The sequence below is a fragment of the Poecilia mexicana genome, unplaced genomic scaffold (genome assembly GCF_051168715.1).
Source record: "Poecilia mexicana isolate PSO_F unplaced genomic scaffold, ASM5116871v1 scaffold_9, whole genome shotgun sequence".
NCBI lineage: Eukaryota > Metazoa > Chordata > Actinopteri > Cyprinodontiformes > Poeciliidae > Poecilia > Poecilia mexicana.
The window spans coordinates 4,808,758-4,832,979 of record NW_028263378.1 but is presented as its reverse complement, the minus strand read 5'-3'; the positions used below and the strand labels follow the sequence as shown (position 1 = coordinate 4,832,979).

Genomic DNA, 24,222 nt, shown 5'->3' with positions numbered 1-24,222 from the left:
GGGTTTTTCATTCTTTTATCGTTTCTGTGTTTCCCCTCTTTGAATCATTTCACTTAAAGCATCTCGTCACATCCCAGTGTTGTTTAAACGGAAATATCTTTGTCTTTAGTTCATTTTATTTATTTTTACAACTTTATCATCCTCTGTACTGAACTTTGTTGTGTATTTTAAAGGGTTCAAGTTATTTTTATTCACTTTGTGAGAGAGTTTAGATGTTTTGTTTCGTTGTTTTTAAAAAAAGGAAGGTTTTGTTTCTGATGGGGACGCTTGTTTTATTCACCTGTAGCTACTGGCATGGAGACAACCTGCCGTTTGACGGTCCAGGTGGTATTCTAGCTCATGCCTTCTTCCCGAAAACACATCGACAGGGCGACATTCACTTCGACTACGACGAGTCCTGGACTCTGGGGAACTACATGGGTGAGTTTCTGGATCACTTTGGTTTCGGTCTATTTGTGTTTGTTTCAATAAACTGATAAAAAATGGAAAAACTTCACAAAATGTAAACAATTTGCATCCAAAATTCATCAAAAATACTCTGAGATTTGGGTTTGTTTTATTAATTACTGTCCAAACTGAGTATATATTTATAAAAGTCACTTAGTGAATGTCTTGTAAATTGCTTATTCTGTTTGATATTGCTGGTGGAGTTGATGCTCCCTAAAAAAAATCTCTTAACAAATAAAATCCTTTCTTTCTAGTGTTTGGCTCACATTCGACTCCAGATTACTTTGGTACTCTGAGTTCATAGTCTATTCATTGACTGAAAAGTTTCTGAATCCTGTGGCTACATTACAGACATGTACTGATAATAACCTGCGAATAAACGGTTATAAACAAACTCAACAAGGGACTCAAACAACCTTCCCTGAGGTGCACCATCACCCATCTGAGACATTCAGGATGAGTTAGAATGACAACAAAGGTTGTATTTAACTGTAACAAGAGGAATTAATTAATAAGCTGAACAATTATAACCACACTGTGATGTTTGTGCAGAAGCAACTTTTCATCTGTTTGCAGATCAGTTAATTAAAAAAAAGACTTTTGGTGTTTGTGGCTTATTCTGCACCAAGTAATGTGTCTCAACTCTCTTTTAATAATTATCATCAACTTGTTTGTTGTAACTGTAATTAAAGTTGTTGCAGTGGTACTTGCTAAAGTATATGCTAACTCTGACTAAAGGTAAACATGTCAGACACATGCGTGCGATTAACTGAGGACATGTGTGAGTCAGCAGTTAAAGGGACTTTTTTTCCCCTTGTTTGACCCAGTTGGCTCAGATAGTGAAATCCCCGCAGTCTGCTGCTCAAACCGGGTCAAAACAAACACTCTCTCCTATTTTCAGACCTTGTATGAACCTCTCCCTTCCTCCTTACAGGTACAGACCTTCTGCAGGTTGCCGCCCATGAGTTCGGGCATGTCCTGGGCCTGCAGCACTCACGTAAGTCCAAAACCGTCATGTCCGCGTACTACTCCTTCTCCTACCCACTGAGGCTGAGCGAAGACGACAAACTAGGCATCCAGTACCTGTACGGAGTTAAACCACAGGTCCTGCCCCCACCGCCAACCCCGGCTCCAAGGGCTCTGGTCCTCAAAACAGAGACCAACGAACTTAATGTGAGTCCAGCCAGTTAACAAATTAATTCATACAGTCAGCCATATTAATGTACAACTCGGATTCATGTAAAATTCACTTGGATAACTTTTGTTTTTAAATGGAACCTAATATGTAATGTTCATATTTTGCATGTTTTTGTATTTTCATTTGGGTTTCTGCTGCTTCTGAAAACAGGCCAGGCAATTTAAAGACACACCCAGTCGATTTTTTGGCAATAAAGTTAATGTTTTTTTGGTGTTTGGAAAATTACCCGTTTCAAAACTCTCTGCAATGTAATGTCACAATTCAGAAGGCACTGCCCGTTACCTAGCAACCCCAGCCAAGCCCAGCCCGTTACCTAGCAACCCAAGCTGAGCTCCAGAATGTTTTATTATTTTCACTCATGTTATCAAGTTACAATAAATACTTATTTTAAAGTGAAAATAATTTAAACTCCTTATTTAACTTACATGAATGATTATGCATTTTATTAAACACATTTTATTACACTGATTTCTGCTCAAAAGCATTTATTTTGAACAGAATAAGCAATCTGAGAAGACACTGTGCTCATCCATTGCTAATTGACAGTTGCACTAAAATTAATGTTAGCCTTAATTACATATAACAACCAGTTCAATTTAATACTTCCAGCTCTCTCACGCTGAGCACCCGAGGAAATATTTCCTCCCATTCCCACCTTTTCCCTCTTTTTTTTTGTTGTTGTTGTTTTTTTTCCTGGAATTGCACCACTCAGGCTGGCGACAATGTTACTTTCATTGAGGTTTTTTACTCTTTCAAACTTTCATTCATGTCTTTCTGGGGGAATTTTTCAGCAACCATTCCTGCTTGTTTTGGATGCGGTGCATACTTTGCTCTTTTGCTGTGATGCGTAACCGTACCAACAGGGTGGATTACAACTGGGAGGAGCTGATTAACTTCGTTTATTTTTCCTTTGGGATCAATTGAGTATTTTTTTTAGTTCTTTCAGGGGTTTAAAATCCTTTGTTTCCTCAGAAATATGACAAAATTAATGAAAAGTTAACACAACTTACTAAGGTTACCGTTTACAAACTGATGCATTTAAGTTGAAAATCTAAAACTTGCAAGACGTAAGGAGTAGCTGGATGACACAGCTAAATGAGGTTAAAATGATTTACGGTGTTTTTGAGAGCGTTCTCTGTTTTGCCTCCAGCCTGACGCCTGTCAGACGGACTTCGACGCCGTGTCGATGATCCGAGGGGAGCTGTTCTTCTTTAAGTCGGGTTACGTTTGGAGGATCAGGGATCCTGGAGGATCGGCGCGTCTGGAGAGCGGGTATCCGGCGCTGGCCTCCCGACACTGGAAGGGGATCCCGACCAAGATTGATGCCGCCTTTGAGGACAAGTCAGGGAATATTTGGTTCTTTCAAGGTGAGTATCAAATAAAGTAAAAAATAATCTCACTTTTTCCTCTTCAGCTAACGAGGCAAACACAAAACTGTTGTTTAGACGCCATGCAGATTAAAAATTGCCAACATACAAATGTAATAGTGAAGTATCATCTCGGTATCAGAAATGAAGTATTTTTCCTAGCCTCATGACAACCCCAGTGTCCACCGTGTGGCTGAGGTGTAGTTATGTAGTTTATGGCTTTTTATAAGCTACCTACCAGAATATCTCAATAAAAATGTAGACTTTTCAGCTGCTTTAATAAGTCTGACAAATCTAAACTTTACATTCTCCAGCAAGTTGGACCTCTAGAATAAAATAGAACAAGTCAGTGGTTGCCATGGTGACTCCCTCCTTTGCTAGGAAGCCATGAACAGGAAGTCCACACAAAGAAACAAAAGTTAGTGGACAGTGAAATTACCAAAAGACATTCTGACGTATAACTTACACACAAAAATAATTTTTTTTTGTTTATTATTCTGACTATTTATTCAGCTGAGATTGGGCTTTTGCAACTTATGCTCCTAAAATTTGGAACGATTTACCTTTTCATGTACGTAATGTAGAGACTGTTATGACTTTTATCCTCTGGCATTTGATTCAAACAGTTTGAGTTTCTCTTATGACAACAGTTATCGAATATATTTGTATTACTTTTCAATATATTTCCTTGTTATTATTGTCATATTGCTTTATTTCATTGAATTGTGCATCACTTTTGTCAACGTCTGTTGTTTTTATGTTTTTATGTGCTATATAGATAAATTGACATTGACATTGTTTTTCAGGGAAAAGTCATAAAACTTAAGCTCTGATTGTGTAAAAACTGTAGTCTCAAAATTTAGTCTATTAAACTGTTTAAAATTTTAATGTTTTTCTACTGTGAAGCATGGCAGAGTTGTAACTCAAAATTGAGCCTAATTTTCTCCGCTGCTATTACAGTATTTAGTCATCTTTTTTGGTACTGTTAGCATTTGTACACAAACAGTTGTAAAAGAATTTTTTTTAAAAGAAAAGGTGAATAAAAGTTGGACTTCAGTGGGTTTTTCTGGTTTCTGCAGATGATAACTACTGGGTGTTTGACGCTGAGATGCACATCAGGGGCCCCGAGTCCATCAGGAGTTTAGGATTATCCACGTCCAGCATCCAGGCTGCACTTCGCTGGGGTCACGACCCTAACTACAGCATCTACTTCTTCAAGTCCGGTAGCTACTGGAGGTTCAGTCCCCATGAGAACCGGGTCGAGTCGCCCCAACCGCGCAGCATGCAGTACTGGACTGGCATCCCTGAGGATGTTGACGCTGCCTTCAGGGACACCCATGGTACGAAGGAAAAAATGCTTTTGATTTCTGTCTTAAACTGTGGATGCTGCTGCAGTCAAACTTTTTACTCAGAACCAGTTTTAAACTTCACTTTCTGACAAGCAGCTTGCCTCAAGCAGTTTGTTTCCACTTCTTTAGCCAAACTCCAGGCTGCTGGACATATTTACCCAACACCCAGTTTTTTTTTACTTTTGTGTCTGCATAACCATTTCTGTGCAAATTTGGACAAATATTTTGGATTTTTATCTTGTTGCAAGACCAAAAGAGATCAAAAGTTTATTTTTGTGAAAAAGTTCTGGTATTTCAGAGAGTTTATGGACACTTCCAAGCCAACAACAGCATTACAAAAAGTCTCTTATTTTGTAGTTCAGTATAAGTCTGTTTGAGTCCTTTAATCTGAAGAGGTCCATTTGATGTGCATATTTTCCATCTTCCTCGGTCTCCAGAAATTATAAAACAATCTGTTTTTGCTCTCTTCTGTAGGCTTTGCTCATTTCATCCGAGGACGTCAGTACTGGAAGTTCGATCCTGTCGCCATGAACTCGTTGGAAGGTTACCCACGCTACGTCGGCATGGATTTCTTTGGGTGCAGGAACGAGTGAGTCTGTGAAGATTCGCATACCCTGATTCCTTTGACGCAAAGAGGAGTTAATGGAATAAAAACTGCAGACTCATGAGGACGAGACAATTTTTACACCTGTTTATGCTTCACTGCATTTATTGACACTCAGATCAATTTATGCCTTCTTCTCAGGAAAAAAAACCCACCTTCCCTCAGATCTGGCACCTCCTGTGCAGCTCTACTCGTATTTATTTTTGCACATTTTTGTGTCACCATGAGCCCGAGACCCTGGATTCAGTCTCGCCTGAGCCAGAAACTGTTTAACAAACTGTTGTTCTCAGTGTGGTCAGTGTTGGATGTTTCAGTTTGTGTTTTCATCAACAACGCACCTCAGAGTGTTTGAAGAGTGACATCAGACTCACAGCGGCGGTCAGTGGAGGGTTTAACTCTAGAAGTCAGTCAGCAAGTAGATGATAATTTCCAGTCATACTTCACTGTTTTACAATCAGAATCAAGAAAATGGGGCTTATACTGGATTTGGACGCCTTAAAAATGAGTCAAAGTGAGATGGTTTTGTAAGGTCCTGCTATGTTCTTTGAAGAGTCTTGCTAAGGTCTTTGCAGAATCTTTCTAAGGTCTTTGCAGAATCTTGCTAAGGTCTTTGTAGAGTCTTGCTAAGGTCTTTACAGAGTCTTGCTAAGGTCTTTACAAAGTCTTACTAAGGTCTTTGCAGAGTCTTGCTAAGGTCTTTACAGAGTCTTGCTAAGGTCTTTATAGAGTCTTGCTAAGGTCTTTACAGAGTCTTGCTAAGGTCTTTACAAAGTCTTACTAAGGCCTTTCCAGAGTCTTGCTCAGGTCTTTACAGAATCTTGCTAAGGTCTTTGGATAGTCTTGCTAAGGTCTTTGCAGAATCTTGCCAAGGTCTTTGTATAGTCTTGCTAAGGTCTTTGCAGAGTCTTGCTAAGGTCTTTGCAGAATCTTGTTGAGGTCATTGCAGAGTTGCTGCAATTTTACAGAGTCTTCAACAAGCTATCTGAAGTTTGACTCCAGCTAGCTTGGGTCTAAAGATTAGCATCTGTTCTAAACCAGACTCCTGTTTTTTTTTTTTGTTTTGTTTTGTTTTTTTCAGTTAGTTGTTGTTTGAGTTAATTAGCGAAGTTGCTTTAATGGCTGACATTTTCAGCCTTGTAAGAACAAAGGATCTAAAAAATTACCATTTAAATGTTACTCTCTGATGCTGTTTCAGTTTTTTCCTGCCTCAAAACAAGCATGAAAAAAAGCGAATCCAGAGAACAGCAGAGGGTTACTTCAGGTCTAACCATCGAGCTGTTGCACGTCAGATTTCTATATTTTCCCGGGGACTCCGTGTGGCTTTGTTTGCACCGCTTCAACTGATTTTAACCTCTGTCTGTAGAAGTTCTTATGTTCTGTTTTTGTGATTCATGGTTTCCAAAAGCAGGAAAACAGATCAAGTTGCATTTAATCAGTGCCTGAGGTTCGGTGTTTCTCCTTCAACCTGAGTCACAAATATGCAAAAAATCTGGTCCTGGATGCAAAACAAGAGTAAATATTTATTTCTCTAAGGGTTTGTTACACTTTTCTTACATCTTTGCTGATTGAGAAGGAGACATTTGAATCATTTTTCAAGTTTGGACGTGAATTGAACAACAGAGGAGTGACTTTGTTTGCTTTTACCACAGATCCTCATCTATTTATGTTCCTATTTGAACTGAAATATTTTCCTCTTTTAAATTTAAAATAATAAGAAAAGTTGATTCTGCTGCAGCTGCTAATGTCTGATCTCACTCTTCTCACATCATGGTCGCAGAAGAAGCTGCAGTGCGCCATCTAGTGGCCGGAACGGACCCTGATGACGTCACTGCACATCGATCAAACGGTGCTCTGTGTTTTCTGTTAGTCAGGGATGCATTCAGGGACCGCAGCGGTTCTCCACTACTGGGCAAATTAGTGGTAAACTAGTTCTGGTAAGCTGAAATTAAAAAGCATATAAAAACTAAAAATTTAAAAATAATATTCTCCTGAATCCAACTGGAGAAATTCAAATATTTTAACAATGTTATTGTAAAAGTCAGAATGAAATTTTTTTAAACTATTAACTATTTAGTCTTATTTTTGTTTAATGTCAATCAATTACAAATTTTACCTAGAGTCCTGTGCAAAAGTCTTGAGACATTTACTTTCCATTTGTTATTGTAGCCTCAAGCTGTCTTCATTGGGGGGAAAAAAACACTTAATCTAGTTTTAAATGTTATTTTATGGTTCTCAAAATAAAAGTAGCAAATGTTTGACTGGCAAAGAAGAAAACTTTTATTTTAAATGTGTTATTATTTTAACTTTTCAGTCCCTGCAGACGTAATCCATGATTTAATCACAGTGGTGTTAAGCTTACTGAGTGGCAGAAAAACAATCAATTTTGGGAAAATGTTAACAGTTATTTTTCTTTTAAAAGAAACCAAAAAGCCAATGTTTGTATGAATTAGTTTGCTTACAAGTTTTTACTCAAGTTAGATTTTTTCATGGCAAAATCACGTTATTTTTTAGACTCGGATTTTCAGCATTCTGACTCCATCCATGCAGCATCCTATGACCTCTATGGGGACAAAATTCGTATTTTACCAATAAATAAATCTCTTAGTTGTTTTTTATGAATTTATCTGGCACTGGAGTACAAAAGCAGTCCAAAAATTTGCTTTTCAAGGGGTAGTATTTGAGCTTTACATCAAGCTATAATGTTATTCGTTCATCAGAAACAAGCTGAGCTGCAGTTTCCAAGTTTTCAATCATCTGCCTCAACTCAGCTCCTTCAGACTAGCCACCAGCAATTAGCAAATTATTAGCTGAGCTCATTAAAGAAGCTGCTTCTCAGTGAAATTCTGGTTGTTAAAGGGTTAATAGAGGAGCCATGTTGTGATCAGAAAGAACAGGAGTTTCTTAAAGAGACAGAGACACAATTTCAAGGTGTTAAATTACTAAATCAAATCTCTTTTAAGTCATATTTGATATATTTTGCATTTTTAGAACTGTGACATAGTTACTTGATTGTGCTATAAAATGGCTGAAAAAATGCATAATACTGCTCCTTTAAAGACTGAAAGTTTCAGGGAAAGTCAGACTGCTTTGAAGGAAAATATGAAGAAAACTCAGCTGGATTAAGACTTTTGCACAGATTGCTGAACTCCCGATGAATAATCTCTGATTGAAGCCTTGTTGGAGAACCGCTGCTCCTCAGCTTTGCATCTTTTCTCGCTGCAGCACTTGAACTCTGAAGGTTCGGCCCAGACCGTCGTGTTCACCGTCGTTCTCCTCAGTGCAGGACGCTGACGAGTCGTTTCTGTTTTTATCGCTCTGACTTTGCTGTTTTCCTTACAATCTGCTGTGTTTGACTCAGTTGATCTCATTTATCTGACTTCTTCCAACATGTTTATGCACAAACACAAAAGCTTTTTGTACATACATGCTTTCATTCTGTGTATTTAACCAAATGTAGGCTATAACCTGTAAAAATGTAGGAACTATGTATGTTTTTTCCTGTTTTTCTGAGCTACTTTGAATAAATCTTTTACCTTTTTACCACATTGTCTAACAATGGATCTGAAAGTTGATTTTTCTCTAAAAGTTAAAAACTTTAATGATAAAATCTCCTGGGAACCTTTGATGAAAGAAAAAGTATTTTAAAGGCTGAATCTGAATCATTTTTCTGTCAGTTTATCAAAAAAAGCTGAAAATATAAAGATTCTATAATGCATCTTCTATAACGACCCTGCAATTAACTCGAGTTTGACTACCACTACTTTCAGATAGAAAACAATGATTTACACTGAGTTCAGAAAAAATTATTTAATAAAAAGTGTACAGCAGAAAAACTAATATATTTATATGAAAATATCCTTAATAATGACAGATATCAATAAAATCTGAGGTTTTTTTGAAAATGTTGCAATTTGTCCCAAATATTCAGTGCATAAAAACCACATAAATAAATATAATAGTTTTATTGTCATAAATATCATTTAAAATCAACTTCAGAAATGAAAAAAGTAAAACAAATCTTTAATTTTTTTGAGATTTAAGGCCAACTGAATTATCAGACTGTTAATTTATCATAATTTATTTAGTTTCTAAATGAATTAATTTATAAGAATAAAACATTCTGTTTAACCAGTTTAAAGGTTTAATTCATTCCCTTCTAAAAATAATAGATCTTGTTAATAATGTGATAAAGGTTTGTAGTTATATTTAGGACTAACTTCATTGCAAAAACACAAAATTATTAAAATCACCTGTTTTTCGGTCTAATTTCTAGTGCAAATATTTTAGTACACTTTAAATAAGAGAAAACTAACACAAGTAAGTTTTCCGCAAGATATAGGATTTTGTCGTAAGTCAATAACTCCTTCATATTGATGAAAAATGTCTTGTTCTATTGGCAGATTATTTCAACAGGACAAAAACAGAGAAAGCAGGGCAGGCATGGGCAGGGAGGGAGCGGAGGAAAAAAGTGTCCGCCTTCATGGAGTGCAAGAGCAAAACATCTAGACTTGTGTTCTTGTGGGATTTTTTGCAGTGTTTGGGTGAATCCGATTGGCTGTTGCTGTGAAGTGGGCGTGGCCTGCTGCATGTGTTCAGAGTAAATGAAGCCTCAGAGATGCAGCAGCAGCAGCAGCGATGGCTCTCAGCCTCACTCAGGAGTATTTCCAGATCCCTCTGGTGACCCGGACGTACACGACTGCCTGCGTCCTCACCACCGCTGCCGTGGTAAGAAACACCAGAACCAGAACAGAACCAGCACATTGTAACTCATGTAGTTCTGAAAGAAAATACTCTGTTCTAGGTGAGAATCAAACTGTTTTTACTGATTAAAATGTTTGTAATTTGTTGTTAGCTTAAATTGGGATCCAGGTAATGCTTTTAAAAGAACTGAAATGTGTAATTTTATCTCTAAATGGTGAAAGAATCAAAGCTGAACCTGCAGATTTCTTTCCAGCAACTTCAAGTCATCTCCCCGTTTCAGCTGTACTTCAACCCAGACCTCATCATCAGTAGATACCAGGTACAAAAAAAGCCTCCAAATTTTAACACCAAAGTAATTCATCATCTTCATCACTGTTTCCTCATTTGTTTTCCAGATATGGCGTCTGATCACCAGCTTCTTCTTCTTTGGTTCTCTTGGATTTGGTTTTTTGTTCAACATCATTTTCCTGTATCTTTCTCTGAGTTACAAAAAATAACAGCATGATTATTTATCAGCAGTTTACTACAACGGCATATTACGGCCATTGTAGATAGAAAAGCAAAAGGGAGCCAGGGAACTACTGCCAAAAATATCTCGGAAATGTTTTAGAAAACGTAGGAATTTCTGGGTCTGTAAAGTCAAAAAAATTTGAATTTGAAAGTCAGACATTTCCATGATCTTTTCTTGAAGATTTCTGAGATTTTTCTAGCAACTTTTCAAACTCAAAAATGTACTTTATTATTATTATTATTATTATTATTATTATTATTATTATTATTATTATTATTATTATTATTATTATTATTATTATTTTTGTTGTTGTTTCTGAGATTAATCTAAATTTTTTGTGGGGGGGTTTTCTAGCAAATTTGCAACTTTTCAGACATTTTCTTGTTTTTTCTTGAAAATTATCTAGGATTAATCTAAAAATTTCTGAGTTTTTTTCTAGCAATTTTGCAACTTTGGTAGTTCGAAATTTTCCTTGTTTTTCCTAAAGATTTCCGTGATTATTTTTCTATCTAAATTGCAGCAAATCTGGCCCACCATAAGTTTTTATTTGGTTCTATAGATTCTAGTGACACATAAATATAACCTTAAAGATAGCAGTTGTGTACATAAACAGCTATTTAATAATATTTTAACAGTTTATGGGTTTTATCAATACATTCAGGCACAGCCAGTGTTTTTAGGACATTTATGGTCTTCATGTTGCCCAACATTAAAATTCAAGATAAATGAGGCTTATTGAGACGTAAATTATAATTTGTTGAATACAGAGAAAAACCTGCAGTCGAGTCCTTAGCTGAGGTCAGCTATCGGTACTGCCGCATGCTGGAGGAAGACTGTTTCCGAGGAAGAACGGCTGATTTTGTTTTCATGTTCCTGTTCGGAGGAATCCTCTTAACTGTATCCTTTACAAACTCTGAGAGCAAACAATGGGTTTCCTGGTTAAATAAGAGACATCTGGAGATTTAAAGAATGAGGGTAAAATGTTAGAAGATCCACATTTCAGTATTAAAATTTTAATATATATCAGGAGAAAATGTTTAAAAATATAGTTTTTTTTATTTATTCACCAATTAAAGCATGGAAAACAGTTGTAGCAAACAGGTTCTGATCTACAAAATAAAATAAGAAAACAAATAACAAGAACAGCTAAAAAAAAATACACAAAAAATATGAGGTACAAATTAAAATGTTTACATTTAGGACTGTATTTAAAAAAAACATAAAAACAACAACAACAAAAAGCATTGTAAATCAGTTCAGCACTACTTTTCCTTAAACCTGATACATCTACACTGACTTTAAAAAAAGGTGGATCAGCGCTGTAGTTTATTTATGCGTTGTTTATCTCCTTGGATTTTGCTTTTCACTCTTTAAGCCATTAATAGTCACAATTAATAACACGTGGCTAATAAATTTGACTAATAGGACTAATAGCCATCTTGAAGCTCTGACTCAAACTTATTCTGATATGAGAAACAGAAGACAACACTTCTGTTAGCATCACTTAGTATCATGTCCTTCACAAATCTGCGCAAAACTTTGTCAATACTCCGCTAATGTTGTAAACGTAATTTCGCAAGTGTGCTGTTTTCATTAAATAAGAAACGCAATTAAAATCACACGTGAATAAGTTTGTTCACGCGATAAATCGCTTTTGTTTTTTTTTAAAAACACGATTCTCCAACTACTTCCTGTCTACTTCTTCTTCGTGGATTAGTTACATCCGGTTGTTGATCATGTGACTCGTGCGACTCGATAAAAGTGTTGATGCTGCTGAAAAAGTACCTCATCCAAGCTTTTTGTCAAAAAACGTGAGGGTTTTTTTTCTAAATGGTGTGTTTTCCTTAGCGAATTTCTTTTCAAAATGTGAAATTAGTTAAACTCAGCTAGCGTGGATCTGGTTAACCCAGTGCACACTGAACTCTCTTAACCTCCACTGTTGAACTCTGTTTGGTCTCCAGAAATTCACAGCGAGTTTATGAAATACGAGAAGAATCCCAAAGGATCCAATCAGTCTGACTTTAGACCCACTTCCCACAAAATAATAAAAACACGAAACTCTGCAGATGGCAAAAGGAATATGGGCTAAAAATCACCTAAAAGAATTAGAATGCGTTGGAAAATCCTTATTTCGTTTAACCCTGACTAGCAGAATGTCTGTGAACATTAAACCTCCATAAAATAAATTTATCTGTATTTAACCTGAAAGTCTGCAGCTGCTGGGTCTGTTTGCCAACATCTTCTTCCTGGGCCAGGCCTTCATCACCATGCTGGTGTACGTCTGGAGTAAAAGAAACCCGCTCATACGCATGAACTTCTTCGGCCTCCTCACCTTCCAGGCGCCGCTTCTGCCCTGGGTGCTGATGGGATGTTCCCTGCTGCTCGGAAACCCCGTCACTGCCGACGTCCTGGGTGAGAAGCCTTAACCCTCTGCTTTCTGGCTTTTACAAATACATTATTAGGGCAATTTTAGACAGAAACAAATAAGAGGAGTAAATTTCTGCCAAACAAATTCTGAAATTCTGAGATTGATTTCAGAAATTTGCTATAAAAATCTTGGAAATTTCTGAGTTTGAAAAGTTTAAAATATGCAAGAGAAAACTCGGAAATTTTTAGATTAAGTTCTGAAATTTTCTTAGAAAAAACATGGAACATTTTGAGTTCCAAAAGTCAACAATCTACGAGAAAAATTTCAGAAATTTTTTTAGGATAAAAATAGAATATTTGCAAGAAAAAAAATCTGAAATTTTTAGCTTAATCACAGAAATCTTCTTGAAAAAACTTGGAACATTTTCAGCTTTTGAAACTCAGAAGTTTCCAAAATTTTCCAGAATATTTTTGAGATTAATCTCAAATAAAAAAAATTTCTAACAAATTTTCAACTATTCAAACTCAAAAATTTTCATGTTTCTTCTAGAAAATTTTATAGATGAATCTCAGTATTTCCTTGATCTTTTTTTAGCGAGTTTTCAACTTTTCAAACTCAGAAATTTTCAAGTTTTTCTAGAATTTCTTTTAGATTAATCTAAAAATTTAATCTTTTTCTCGACTTTTTTTTTTGACTTTTCAAGCTCAGAAATTTTCAAGTTTTATTTTAAAAATTTTCTTAGATTTTTTTGCAGAATTTACTCCCTTATTATTTTTTCTATCTACAATGGCCTTTGTACTGTCGTTTTAGTAATTTATGCAGAACAGAGATCTGTGGCTTTGAGACGTAACATTCATCAAAAGCTCTCTCCTCAGGTATCGGCGTTGGACACCTGTATTATTTCTTAGAGGACGTGTTTCCGAACCAACCAGGAGGAAGAAAGCTGCTGACGACACCAGATCTGCTGTAAGAGTCAAAGTAGACTCAGCTTAACATTACTGAAAGAAACCAGAGCACAAAACAGATCAACTGGAATCAGTCCTCCAAAGCCTTTTATCAGGGAAATGTTTTAGAAACAGACAAAATATTGGATTTTAGTTGTTCTCTATAGACAAATTATTTGTTTTTACTTCTGGCTTCAAATAATCTGTCTTTTCCTGACAGAAAACAATCACTTTATCAAAAAAAGACCAGAAAATATAAAATTTTTTGCAGATCTAAGGCAGCATTTATTTTATTTTAAACGCTGCAACAAAGATCTGAATGCCTTCTCTGTCCGATTTTCTGCACAGACGGGTCATGTTTGACCCACCTGACCTTCTCCAGGAGGAGCAGCAGGAAGAAGATCTGCAGCACAACGAGGAGCAAGGCAGCTAAAAGCTTCAGGAGCAACCAGCAGACAGAAAATCAATAAGACAATCAAAAAGATAATCAATGGATCTACTTGAGAAGGCTTAAAAAGTTCAAACTGACTATATTCGTATGCTAAAAGGTCAAAACTTTCTCTGAACTTTTCCCAACCTTAGGAAAAGTAACAATAACGGTCTCAGTTACAGCAGAGACCGAACAGAACCGGGTCTGTAACAACCAGTCCATCTAGAACTTTGTGTTGAAATGTGATGGAAGCTGCAGAAGAAACGAGGAGCAACTGGAATGGAAAACCACACAGCTTCGTCTGCACACGCTGCACTTTCACCCGCTGCCTTTGTGGCTCAGACAAAATGGAAACTGCTTAGCACGACAACACGACAGCAGCACAGCTGGGAAAACCAGGACCGGAGTCCAACCAGGATGGAGAGGAGTCTGGAAATTAAAGTCAACTGGGAAATATTCCACTGGCACCACTGCATCTGCTTTAAAACTGTTGTACGTTGAAAAAAGGAGTAAATGTCTGCCAGAAAATTTCTAGGAAAAACTTAAAAATTTCAGTTTGAGAAGTCAAAATTTTTTTTTAGAAAAAATAAAATTTTGAGATTAGATATTTTCTTAAGTCAAAAAATCATGGGAAATTGTGATATTAATTTCACGTTTTACAAAAACAAAACTTATTTGCAAGAAAAAAAACCTAAAATTTTCTAGAAAAACTAGTAAAATTCAGAGTTTGGAAAGTTGGAAATTCTTTAGAAAAAAAAACTTGGAAATTTCTGAGCTCAAAAAAAATTGCAAGAAAAGAACGTGGAAAATGTTGTAGAAAAGAAACTTGGAAATTTCTGAAGAAATTTGCAAGGAAAAAAAACCCCTCAAATTGTGAGATTAATTTCACATATTTTTTAGAGCAATACTTGATTTCCAAAAGTCAAATATTTGCAACAAAAAAATTAGAATTTTCCAGAATTTTAGTTTTAAACTTTTCAGTTTGAAGATTTTTTTAAGTGAAGTCTAAAAAAAAAAAGCCCAAAATTTTGTAGAGAAAACGTGGGAATTTCAAGAGTTCAAAAAGTTGAACATTTGAGAAAAAAACTCAAATTTTGAGACTAATTTCACAGATGTCTAATAATTTAATAAAACATTTTCTGAGCTCCAAAAGATTAAAGTTTTCAACTTTCTGAAATGTTCCAAATAAAAAAAAATTTCTTCAAGCTCAGAAATTAAGTTTTTTTTCTCTAGAAAATATATATATTTTTTGAGTAAATTTACTCCTGTTCCCCTCCTCGCCTCAGGGGGCGCTGGACTAATGCAAATGTCTCCATCGCTTTACTATTACTTTTTTTTGTCTATTTGAATAAATTTCTTTCGTGTCCGTTAATCTCCCTGCAGAAATTAAATCCCAAAAAAGGACAACAAATACATTTCTTACTGATTTTTTTATTATTTTGTAAGAATTATTAAAATGTACAAAAGACAACAAATACAACAAAACAATATATTATCTGAGTCGGGTGTGTTTTTGTCCCTCGGTGATAAGGTAGAAGGTCAAAAAGAGCAGCTTCTCCAGGAAGAAGGGTTTGGCGCGGGGAAAACATGAAGGTTTCTGGGTCGTTTTTTTTCTTTTTTTCCCTCTAATGGAACCTTCAGCAAACAGAATCAAATTAAAAATAAAACGGCGAGAGTCCAGCCGAGCAGAAGACGCATCCAGAGCCGAGTAAAAACCTCTGCTGCCCTTCAACTGGTCCTGCCTCAGCGTTTCTGCAGGGGGCGCTGCTGCTGCTGCATTCACATCTACCACGTATTCGCCAGACGCCTCATTCGTCTGGGGGACAAACAGGATGCAGGTGTTAATAGTGGCATTTAAAAAATTAAAACAGCCGAAACACTGAGTTCCTTTAACTCAAGACTAAAAACTCACTTGTTTAAAGTTGCTTTTGACCCAAAATAAATAAAATGACCAATTTATTGATGTCAATTGAACATTTTGATGACATTTGACTAAATATGTTTCTCAATTGTTGACTGCATTTTGTTTTTTTAAGATGTTTTATTTTTATGTTTTTAATAAATGTTTTTTTGAACTAAGGTGTTAATAAAATGTGCCATACAGACAAACCTGATTGATTAATTGATAAATCTATTACAGAAAATGTCAAATTGAGCAAAAAGTTGTTTAAAATTAAACAATTTCACTTCCAGTGAGTTGTTCATACATAAACTCTAAGGAAACTGAAGCAGGTTTATTAATTAATTTAATTATGGTGAATTATTGAAGTAAACTAATTTAATAATCGTCACTTACTGGAGTGTACAGACTCAAAAATTCATTTGCTGAAAGCAAAACATTTAGAGGAGCAATCAAGTCAAAACTGTTAAAAAATAAATATATATATATATATACACACTCGAGTTGCAACATTTTAAAAAGTCTAAAGCACATTTGGTATCAATTTATTAATCAATTAATCTGAAAAATAATAGATCAGCCCTATACTGTATTGATAAGTCGAGCAGAAAGTTTTTCACATGTTGATTTTATAAGTATTTTTTCAGTACTGATTGTAGTGTTCAATAAAGTAATGCTACGTTTTTGCATTTTTCTCTTATCTAAAAATTAATTCAAGTGTTTATTTGCATCATTTTTAATATTGTGTAAAAAAGGCTTAAATGAAAACTGCATAAAAATCGTCAGACTCGCCTCGTGTTTCTGTCCTGGTCTCTGATCTTCTTCTCCATCTCTGCGTCTGTCAGGGTCTCCAGCAGGGGGCACCACTGGTCCGCCTCGCCCGTGTTTCTGATGGCGATCTCCACGGTAGGAAGCGGGTTCTCACTGAAAAACAGCAAACCGCTTCCTGGTTAAATCTACGATGGGTTCTGTTTAATTATATATGAGAGACATAAACAAGTGACATGAAAGTGGGGCTGAGAGATAAATCGTTTTAATAATAGTTGGGATTTTTTTTTCCCCGCCAATGCACTCCTTGGGTTTTCATAGCTCAGAGTGATGTCAGCACCCCCAGGGCGTAATTTTAGGAGAATAAAGTCGTAATTTTATGAGGAATGCTGAGCATTTTGGGGAAGTTACACTTTAGTCTAAGTTTTACAAATACAATTTTTTACTTCTATTATACATCACAGCACAAGAGTCATAGCAAAGCTACATTAGAGAAAAAGAAAAACACTAGGTTCAGGAATGAATATGTGACCTCTCTGTGTGCATAAGTAATAACAGTAAACTGAAATATTTTATATTTTAACATTGGTATCAAATTAGAATAATTAGCTATTTTGAAGAGAAAAAAAATCACATGAATTGAGCTGGTCACAACAAATCCTGATAATGAAGCTTTTTTCCTCAGTAAAATAACTCTTCTAAATTTTATTACATTTTTTCTGGTAAAATTGAGTTTTTATTCTGCTAATATGATGTAATTAAACTAAAATTATCATAGCTGGTCCTAACGTTGACAGAAGGGATGACTGGGGAAAAACACTTTTGGAAAACATTTTGGGTTTTTTTGCTCGCATCTGCAGGATAAATATCTCGCTCTGCTCGTGTCGTAATGACAACAAACATCGTCCATCAGCATTAAAGTAAACAGTCTGGAGTCGTTTCTCCACTCACACGTCCAGCTGTGGCAGAGGTCATTGTCTGGGTTTGGAAACATTTCATCATTCGATCCAAGACCCAGTAAGGTCAGATCTGCTGATCCAACAAGCAGCTGAGGTGAAGGAGGTCAAGGGTCGCAAACAAAAACAGAACACCCTGACCAGGAGTGTGCAGTAAGTTACCATTAGCATAGATTAGAAACTGTTAGAAACTAGACCAAAAATACTTGGTAAGATTGTGTTTTTATAGTGCACTAAAAGAAAACATTTTTATTTTCTTATTAAAAAATGAATGGAATTATTTGCATCTTTTAATGCATTTCTAATATTACGTAAAAAAGTTTAAGTGGTTAAATGAAAAATCTGCAGAATTAATTGATTATTAAAAGAGCTGCAGCCCTGCTGAGTCGCCATCTTGTGGTACCTGAAGGCGTACGTCCTCTGGTGCCAGCTCAGCTGACCTCGGATGCTGTAGGCGATGGTGGTGACGAACTCTCCGCCCAGGCCGAGCTCCGAGCAGAGCTTCAGGGCGAACTTCTCCGGAGAGTTTTCCCTCTCCGACATGTCCCACTCAAACTGGTCCACCAGCGAAATGTTCCCCACGTGGATGTTCAGCTGGATGACGAGAAGAAGAACGTGGAAAATTAGCCGCCTGCAATAAAGGTCACCTATTATGCTTCCTTGAACATGTTAGGACAGGAATATGAGCTAAACAAAACATTCATTACATTCATTGCACAAAATCATTCCTAGTTAATGAGATTTCAGTGTGGACAGTTCTACCTATTTGGCCCTCCTTTCAGAATGAGCTGTTTAAGGGCTCTGTCACTTTAAATCCAAATAAGTTGCTGTTGCAATATCAACATTTAACTCTGCTGGGTTGCTCGGTAACAGACAGAACTCTGCTGGGTTGCTATGTAACAGATGGAACTCCACTGGGTTGCTAGGTAACAGACGGAACTCTGCTAGTTTGCTATGTAACAGATGGAACTCCGCTGGATTGCTAGGTAACAGACGGAACTCTGCTAGGTTGCTAGGTAACTGGCAGTGTCTGCTGATTTGTGAAGTTTTTGAAATTGCTCGTTTTCTAGACACCAAATATCTTTAATTTATTGCCAAAAGCCAGCTGTGTGTTTTGTTATTTTTAAGCGGTTGGGTTGCTTTCAGAAATGGAAGTACAAACATATGAATTTCCCCTTTAAGAGTGAAGTCGCACCTTGATGATCACCCTCTGGTCAGTCTGGTCCTCCAGGAGGCTGTCTGTCGGGTAGGACTCAATCTGCTGCCGGATGGCTGAGGCGATGGCAGGGACAAAGGCCAGGGGGTTCAGATCCAGGTCGTCACACAGGATCTCCGCAAACATCTCAGGTGTCATGAGCTTCTCTGGACATTTAAAAAAAAACACAGGAACACTCTAAGTGTTTGTTTTAAATCTCATCAGAGAGGGAAATGAGCGAGAAGCTACCGTTCATGTTCCAGGTGAAAGCGTCCCTCAGTTTCTGACCCTCAATCTCCATGTCCAGACGGATCGGAACAAGAACCTCAGGCTGTGTGGCATTTTCATGGATCACCGCCGGGTCGTGGTCGTCGAAGCTGATGAACATTTAAAGAAGCAAAAAAATTAACCACGCCTATAAAATTTACTGGATAATTAATTATTCCAAAAACCAGAAATAAGCGACAGCATTGTCATTTTGAGACCATTTTCAGGTAAAACATTGATAAGTTCAATGTCACAAATATTATTAACTTTAATTTTGTAAAAAACACTAAAAACTCAAATTAGAAGACAGTTTAAATGTCCTAAATAAAACCAAAAACAGGCAAAAATGGCAGGTGGTGCAAACTAGTTACTTCCTACTGGGTGCCAACTGTTTCCAGCGTTTCTCAAAATGGCGACTTTTCAATGTAATATAATGGTAATGACATAAATAATACAAAAACCCATTGCTAAAGATCAATAAACTTTAAATTTAAATTAACATTTAACACTAGAACATGAAGACATTTTAAATATCCAAAATAAATTTAAAAAAAAAACAAGAGATAAAATGACTTATGAAGTCTCTGTGAGCAAAATTATACTTTAGAAAAGGATTGTTTAGACTTTTATCAAGCTCATTTTAAGTTAACATGCGATTAATTGATTTATTGTGACATGCTTATACCATCTTGCCACGGTTACAGGTCATGACTGTCCAAAAATAAAAGTAAAAGTCATCCCAGCTGCATGACAGACATAACCAATAAGGTAATAATCGCCCAAACAAGCAAAGCCTCAACCATAAAAAAAACATGAACAAAAGAAACACCGTCTGCCAGCAGGGGGCATCTCACCAGAGGGGGAAGGTCCTCTTCTTGTCCCTGCCCAGCCGGCTGCGGTTGATGGTGGTGGAGCAGGGAACGGCGTCCAGGTGGTGGGAACTGTTGGGCAGCGTGGGAACCCACTGGCTGTTCCTCTTTGCCTTCTGTTCCCTGGTGGAGACACAGCAGAACCGAACCATTGGATCCCAGAGTCAGAAAGAACAGCAACTTCTGTGTTTCAATAGAAAACTTCTCATCAAAGCGGACAGAAATCACATATGGGGTTCCCCAAGGTTCAATCCTAGGACCTCTCTTATTCAGTATCTATAGGCTCCCACCAGCTCAGATTGTAACAAGACACAAGATGAGTTAGCAAGTTAGCATAACTACACAGATGATACACAGATCTACATTACTGTGCACTATCTCTACATCAGAGGTGTCCAAAATGGCCATTTGTGGCCCTTGAACTAATTTTTGTGGCCCTTGACTGCAATTCAAGAATGGCACAAATTTAGCCAACCAACACTTTTAGTAATTTTTTTATGATGATATTTTCAGTGGCAAGTCTAAATACAAAACAGAGATTTTTTCTTAAATTATCCTTTTTATTATTATCATTATTACTATGTTACTATTGTTAGAGATGTGATTGATTTATTGCTAATTGTGACAAGTCTTTTAATTATTATAATGGTGTCTTCACAAATCTGCCTAATTTAAAAAAAAAATGAATCAGATTATCTAACAATGCTGCTCACATTCTCACAAAACTCAGCTGATCACGTAACAACTAAACATAACATTTTAAGTCCAGAAACATACAATAAAATAGATTTAGTTCATTTAAATAAATAAATGCATCTGTAAGTAAGTGACAATATCTCCATAACCATGTGAGCTATTGGCATCTTGGCTGCTTTACAGAGAGATAATTAGTCTCTGAGTGTGTTTGGGGTTTTTTATTCCCAGATGGGGGGTTTTACCTGAGGTAGGTGGGCGGCTCCGTGCTGATAGACACAGCTTTGTATTTTTCATCGTTCCCTTCGAGGATCTCCTCGACCTCCGAGGCCTTCAGGAGTGTAACGCTGGTGGCCAGCTGAGTGTAGCCGTGATCTGGGAAGACAACAATGAGAAAACACCAAATTATTTTACAAAATAATCACTGAGACCTAATAAAACCAAGGTTTGAGTAAACTTCATAAATTACAGTTTAAGGATGTCTTTGTCAGACCATTATTAGGAAAACTAGTGAGTTTAATAAAAATATGATTGGAAAATAAGAGAAACAGAAAAATATAACATGTGTGATCAATAGATATTTCACTCTGTTCACAGCATAAAAGCTGGGCAATAAATTGATCTTATCAAATTTTTGGTTTTTGAAAATTTGAATCTAATTCACTCCTTGGATTTTCATGGTTCAGGGTGATACATTTTCCTGGACAATAAATTGTTCCGGAAATTATTGCAATAAACAATAATTTTGTTGTTTTGAGACCATTTTTAAGTAATATATTGATTACAGAATAATAAAGTTCACCCTCAAAATGACCAACAAACTATAATTTTGTTATGCTTATCCTCTTAACAATGGAGCTGGAAGATATTTTAAATATCCAAATTAAACATAGAACAACTAAAAACAATAAATAAAATGAAAATAACAACCAAACAAACAAAACCATAAATAAAATGCCTTATAAAATCTCTGAAAACAAAATTAATTAATTAAGCTGTTTTCTCATTAAAAACAACTTTATGACTGTTTTTTTCTGCATAATTTTATGCTAACATTATGACCTTAATCTTGTAACCAGGCCCCTATACTCAGTGGTTAAAAAAAAGAAAAGAGGAAAGAAATCAATTACGAATGAAAATCTGATATTTTACTCTTGCATAAAAAACCAGGAGGATGCTGGCTCTACAGAACTGGAGTTGCTTGAGTCAGTGCTGCCCTCTACTGACCGTGTGAAGACTCTACAATTTTCTTCCGTTCTTCCACTGTTGCCAGTTTTCTCCATAACGACGGGTACCGTTTATATAGGGAGCCTCTGAACATGCGCAGGTAGTTCCCCACCTGTCAAAAATTCAGAAAAATAAATAAATAAATAAAATAAAATAAACAGGTAAAAAAAAACTAATTATGATGTTTCAGACACCGGGTTTTTAATGCGATGTTGCAGAAAAAAAGAATCAGTGAAGCTCTGTTAAGAGTTCCTTCATAAGACCGCATCTTAAAGCCACTGTGTATAGAAAAAAAGGAATAAATTTCCGCAAAAAAAATCTCTGAAATTTTTAGATTAATCTCAGAAATTTAATAGAAAAAACAAGGAAATTTCTGAGTTCCAAAAGTAAAACATTTGCAAGAAAAAAAACTTAGAAATTTTGAAATAAATCTAAAAAAAATTACTAAAAAAAAACCTCTGAAATTTATTAACTCAAAAAGTTGAAAATTTGTAAGATTTATATAAATATATATATTTATCTCGGAAATTTTCTGAGTTTCAAAAGTCAAAATCGAATATTTGCAAAAGTGGAAAATGTACTACTTTAGAAACTTAGAAATTTCCAATTTTTTCTGGACAATTTCTGAGATTAATTCTGAGTTTTTTGGCAGAATTTTACTTTCTTTTTCCTATCTACAAAGTCCCAAATACACAGTCGTACCTCCATAATCCTTCAATCAGATTATCAGTTTAAAAGACGTTTCTGTTTACGCCTCACAATCCAAGGCCAAACTGACTATAAACAAGTGGAAATTGTCCACGATAACAGCGTAACATAAAATGAATGGAATTATATATGGAATTATACATTTTTTAATCTCATGGTTACACTAAGTTTTAAACATTTCTTCACCCTGTTAGGCGTTTTCTTGGTTCTTTGTTTACATGTGTTTACATTTTCTTTTGCTATTTTCCGCTTACTAATCATGTAAGTAATATTCTACATGTGATAATGTAGTAATAATTTTCTACAGTGGTGCAGAAGAAGAAAGACAGGCCATTTAAACATTATAAAAGTGTTACACTTGTCATTTTAAAACTGTTCTCTCCCACTATTACCAACCTAGACAAACCGAAACAACACAGCAAGTCGTATTAACATTAGATTTAAAATAATAAAGCAATAATCCAACTAATTTTACGATTTGTCTTAAAAATTAGCGCTTTGTTTGTTGAAGTCATGTTAGCTCGCATGCTAACGTTTAGCTTGCTTGACAGCTGAAGTTGTCGATTAAATAAAAGATTAATTTCATTCCAGAATTCACTTTCTGATAACCTATTATCGATCAGCACCTTCTATCCTCGCACTGTTCTCTGATCATCAATGAATGAACCTTCACGCGCTGCCTTTCCCCTCAGCTGGCCTCGCGAGCATAGCTAAGCTAACAGCTAGCGTCTGACACACCGGAACGTTTCTGCTCAAAATCATGATCCGTAACAGCAGCCGGTTTATAAACATTTGAAGATACTGACCTCAGAACCGATCATGTAAAACTCTCCATCCTCTTCGAGCTGAAATTTCACCGGTTTTTGCCCAAACGTTTTGCTAAGCGCCATAGTGACATGGAATAACAAAGGTCCGAGCTACAGCGCAAGCGCAAACAACAAGCTCAACAAACAACCGTTAAATGATGGACTTCCGGTTCCGCTCCAGGATCAGAGTTGTTAGAATCGGCACACCAGCAACTTTACTATAATTTTAGCAACTTTTTTTTCCATTTAAATTGAATAAAAATATTTTGTTAATCTCGAGAGAATATAATTAAATGTTGTAACTCGTCTTATCAATGTTTCTCAAAAAAAGGAGAGAAAAAAGAAATGTAGACGCTAATCTCATGTAGCAGTCTATGTTACTGCAAAGCCAGAGAAGTCTGACTAAAAACTTTATTGTATCACATTCTTTTCAAGAGGATGCTCATGGTTGTCTGTAAAATAATAAAATAGATTTTTTTTAAAACTAAAAATTTATGAGAATATTTTTCCAGCTCAACAATGAATTAAGCATGAAATATTTATGAAATAGTATTTAATGTTTTTTTTGGAGAAATCATTGTAGATTAAAATTTTCAAAAGGGTATCGCATATTTTCCATATTAGTAAAGACAACCACTTTGGTTGAAAAAACAGAAAAATATTTAGAATATTCTTAGCAATAAAACTTTAATTAGTTCACTCTGTATTTGAAAACATTTGCTGCATTTACTCAAGGCGTTAATAATATAATTAAAACTAGATTTCTGTGTCTGCTTTAGTGTTTAACTCAATGGAAAGATGTCCTACCATTAATTTAAAAGAAAATCAGAAATATCGATATGAAATGATAAACATTTAGTGCCGTAGCTAACATTTTTATGTGAAGATTTTAACTTGTAGCCAATAGTTTTGTC

The 24,222-nt window shown here is 35.8% G+C and overlaps 3 protein-coding genes across 3 annotated transcripts in view; 2 read left to right on the top strand and 1 right to left on the bottom strand.

The window, feature by feature from the left end:
* Positions 1 to 8,508, top strand: part of mmp11a (matrix metallopeptidase 11a) — a 28,980-nt gene extending 20,472 nt beyond the window's left edge. The window contains exons 4-8 of the mRNA XM_015012580.2: positions 287 to 420; positions 1,382 to 1,620; positions 2,796 to 3,012; positions 4,092 to 4,352; positions 4,836 to 8,508. Coding sequence (XP_014868066.2) covers positions 287 to 420; positions 1,382 to 1,620; positions 2,796 to 3,012; positions 4,092 to 4,352; positions 4,836 to 4,954 — 970 coding nt within the window. The 3' untranslated portion in view covers positions 4,955 to 8,508. The remainder of the gene's footprint in view (positions 1 to 286; positions 421 to 1,381; positions 1,621 to 2,795; positions 3,013 to 4,091; positions 4,353 to 4,835) is intronic.
* Positions 8,509 to 9,138: 630 nt separating this feature from the next.
* LOC106933360 (derlin-2-like) lies at positions 9,139 to 16,028 on the top strand. The gene is made up of 7 exons (XM_015012561.2): positions 9,139 to 9,690; positions 9,920 to 9,985; positions 10,062 to 10,135; positions 10,981 to 11,074; positions 12,394 to 12,589; positions 13,421 to 13,511; positions 13,838 to 16,028. Exons 1-7 carry the CDS (start codon positions 9,601 to 9,603, stop codon positions 13,920 to 13,922), a joined length of 696 nt encoding a protein of 231 aa, XP_014868047.1. The 5' UTR covers positions 9,139 to 9,600; the 3' UTR covers positions 13,923 to 16,028.
* smarcb1a (SWI/SNF related BAF chromatin remodeling complex subunit B1a) lies at positions 15,335 to 23,463 on the bottom strand. Its single transcript, XM_015012553.2, has 9 exons — positions 23,309 to 23,463; positions 21,795 to 21,906; positions 20,813 to 20,942; positions 19,860 to 19,997; positions 18,988 to 19,115; positions 18,739 to 18,905; positions 17,947 to 18,137; positions 16,612 to 16,743; positions 15,335 to 15,735 (listed from the first exon to the last, which is right to left on the bottom strand). The coding sequence occupies exons 1-9, from the start codon at positions 23,390 to 23,392 to the stop codon at positions 15,705 to 15,707; spliced, it is 1,113 nt and encodes a 370-aa protein (XP_014868039.1). The 5' UTR covers positions 23,393 to 23,463; the 3' UTR covers positions 15,335 to 15,704.
* Positions 23,464 to 24,222: the final 759 nt, after the last annotated feature.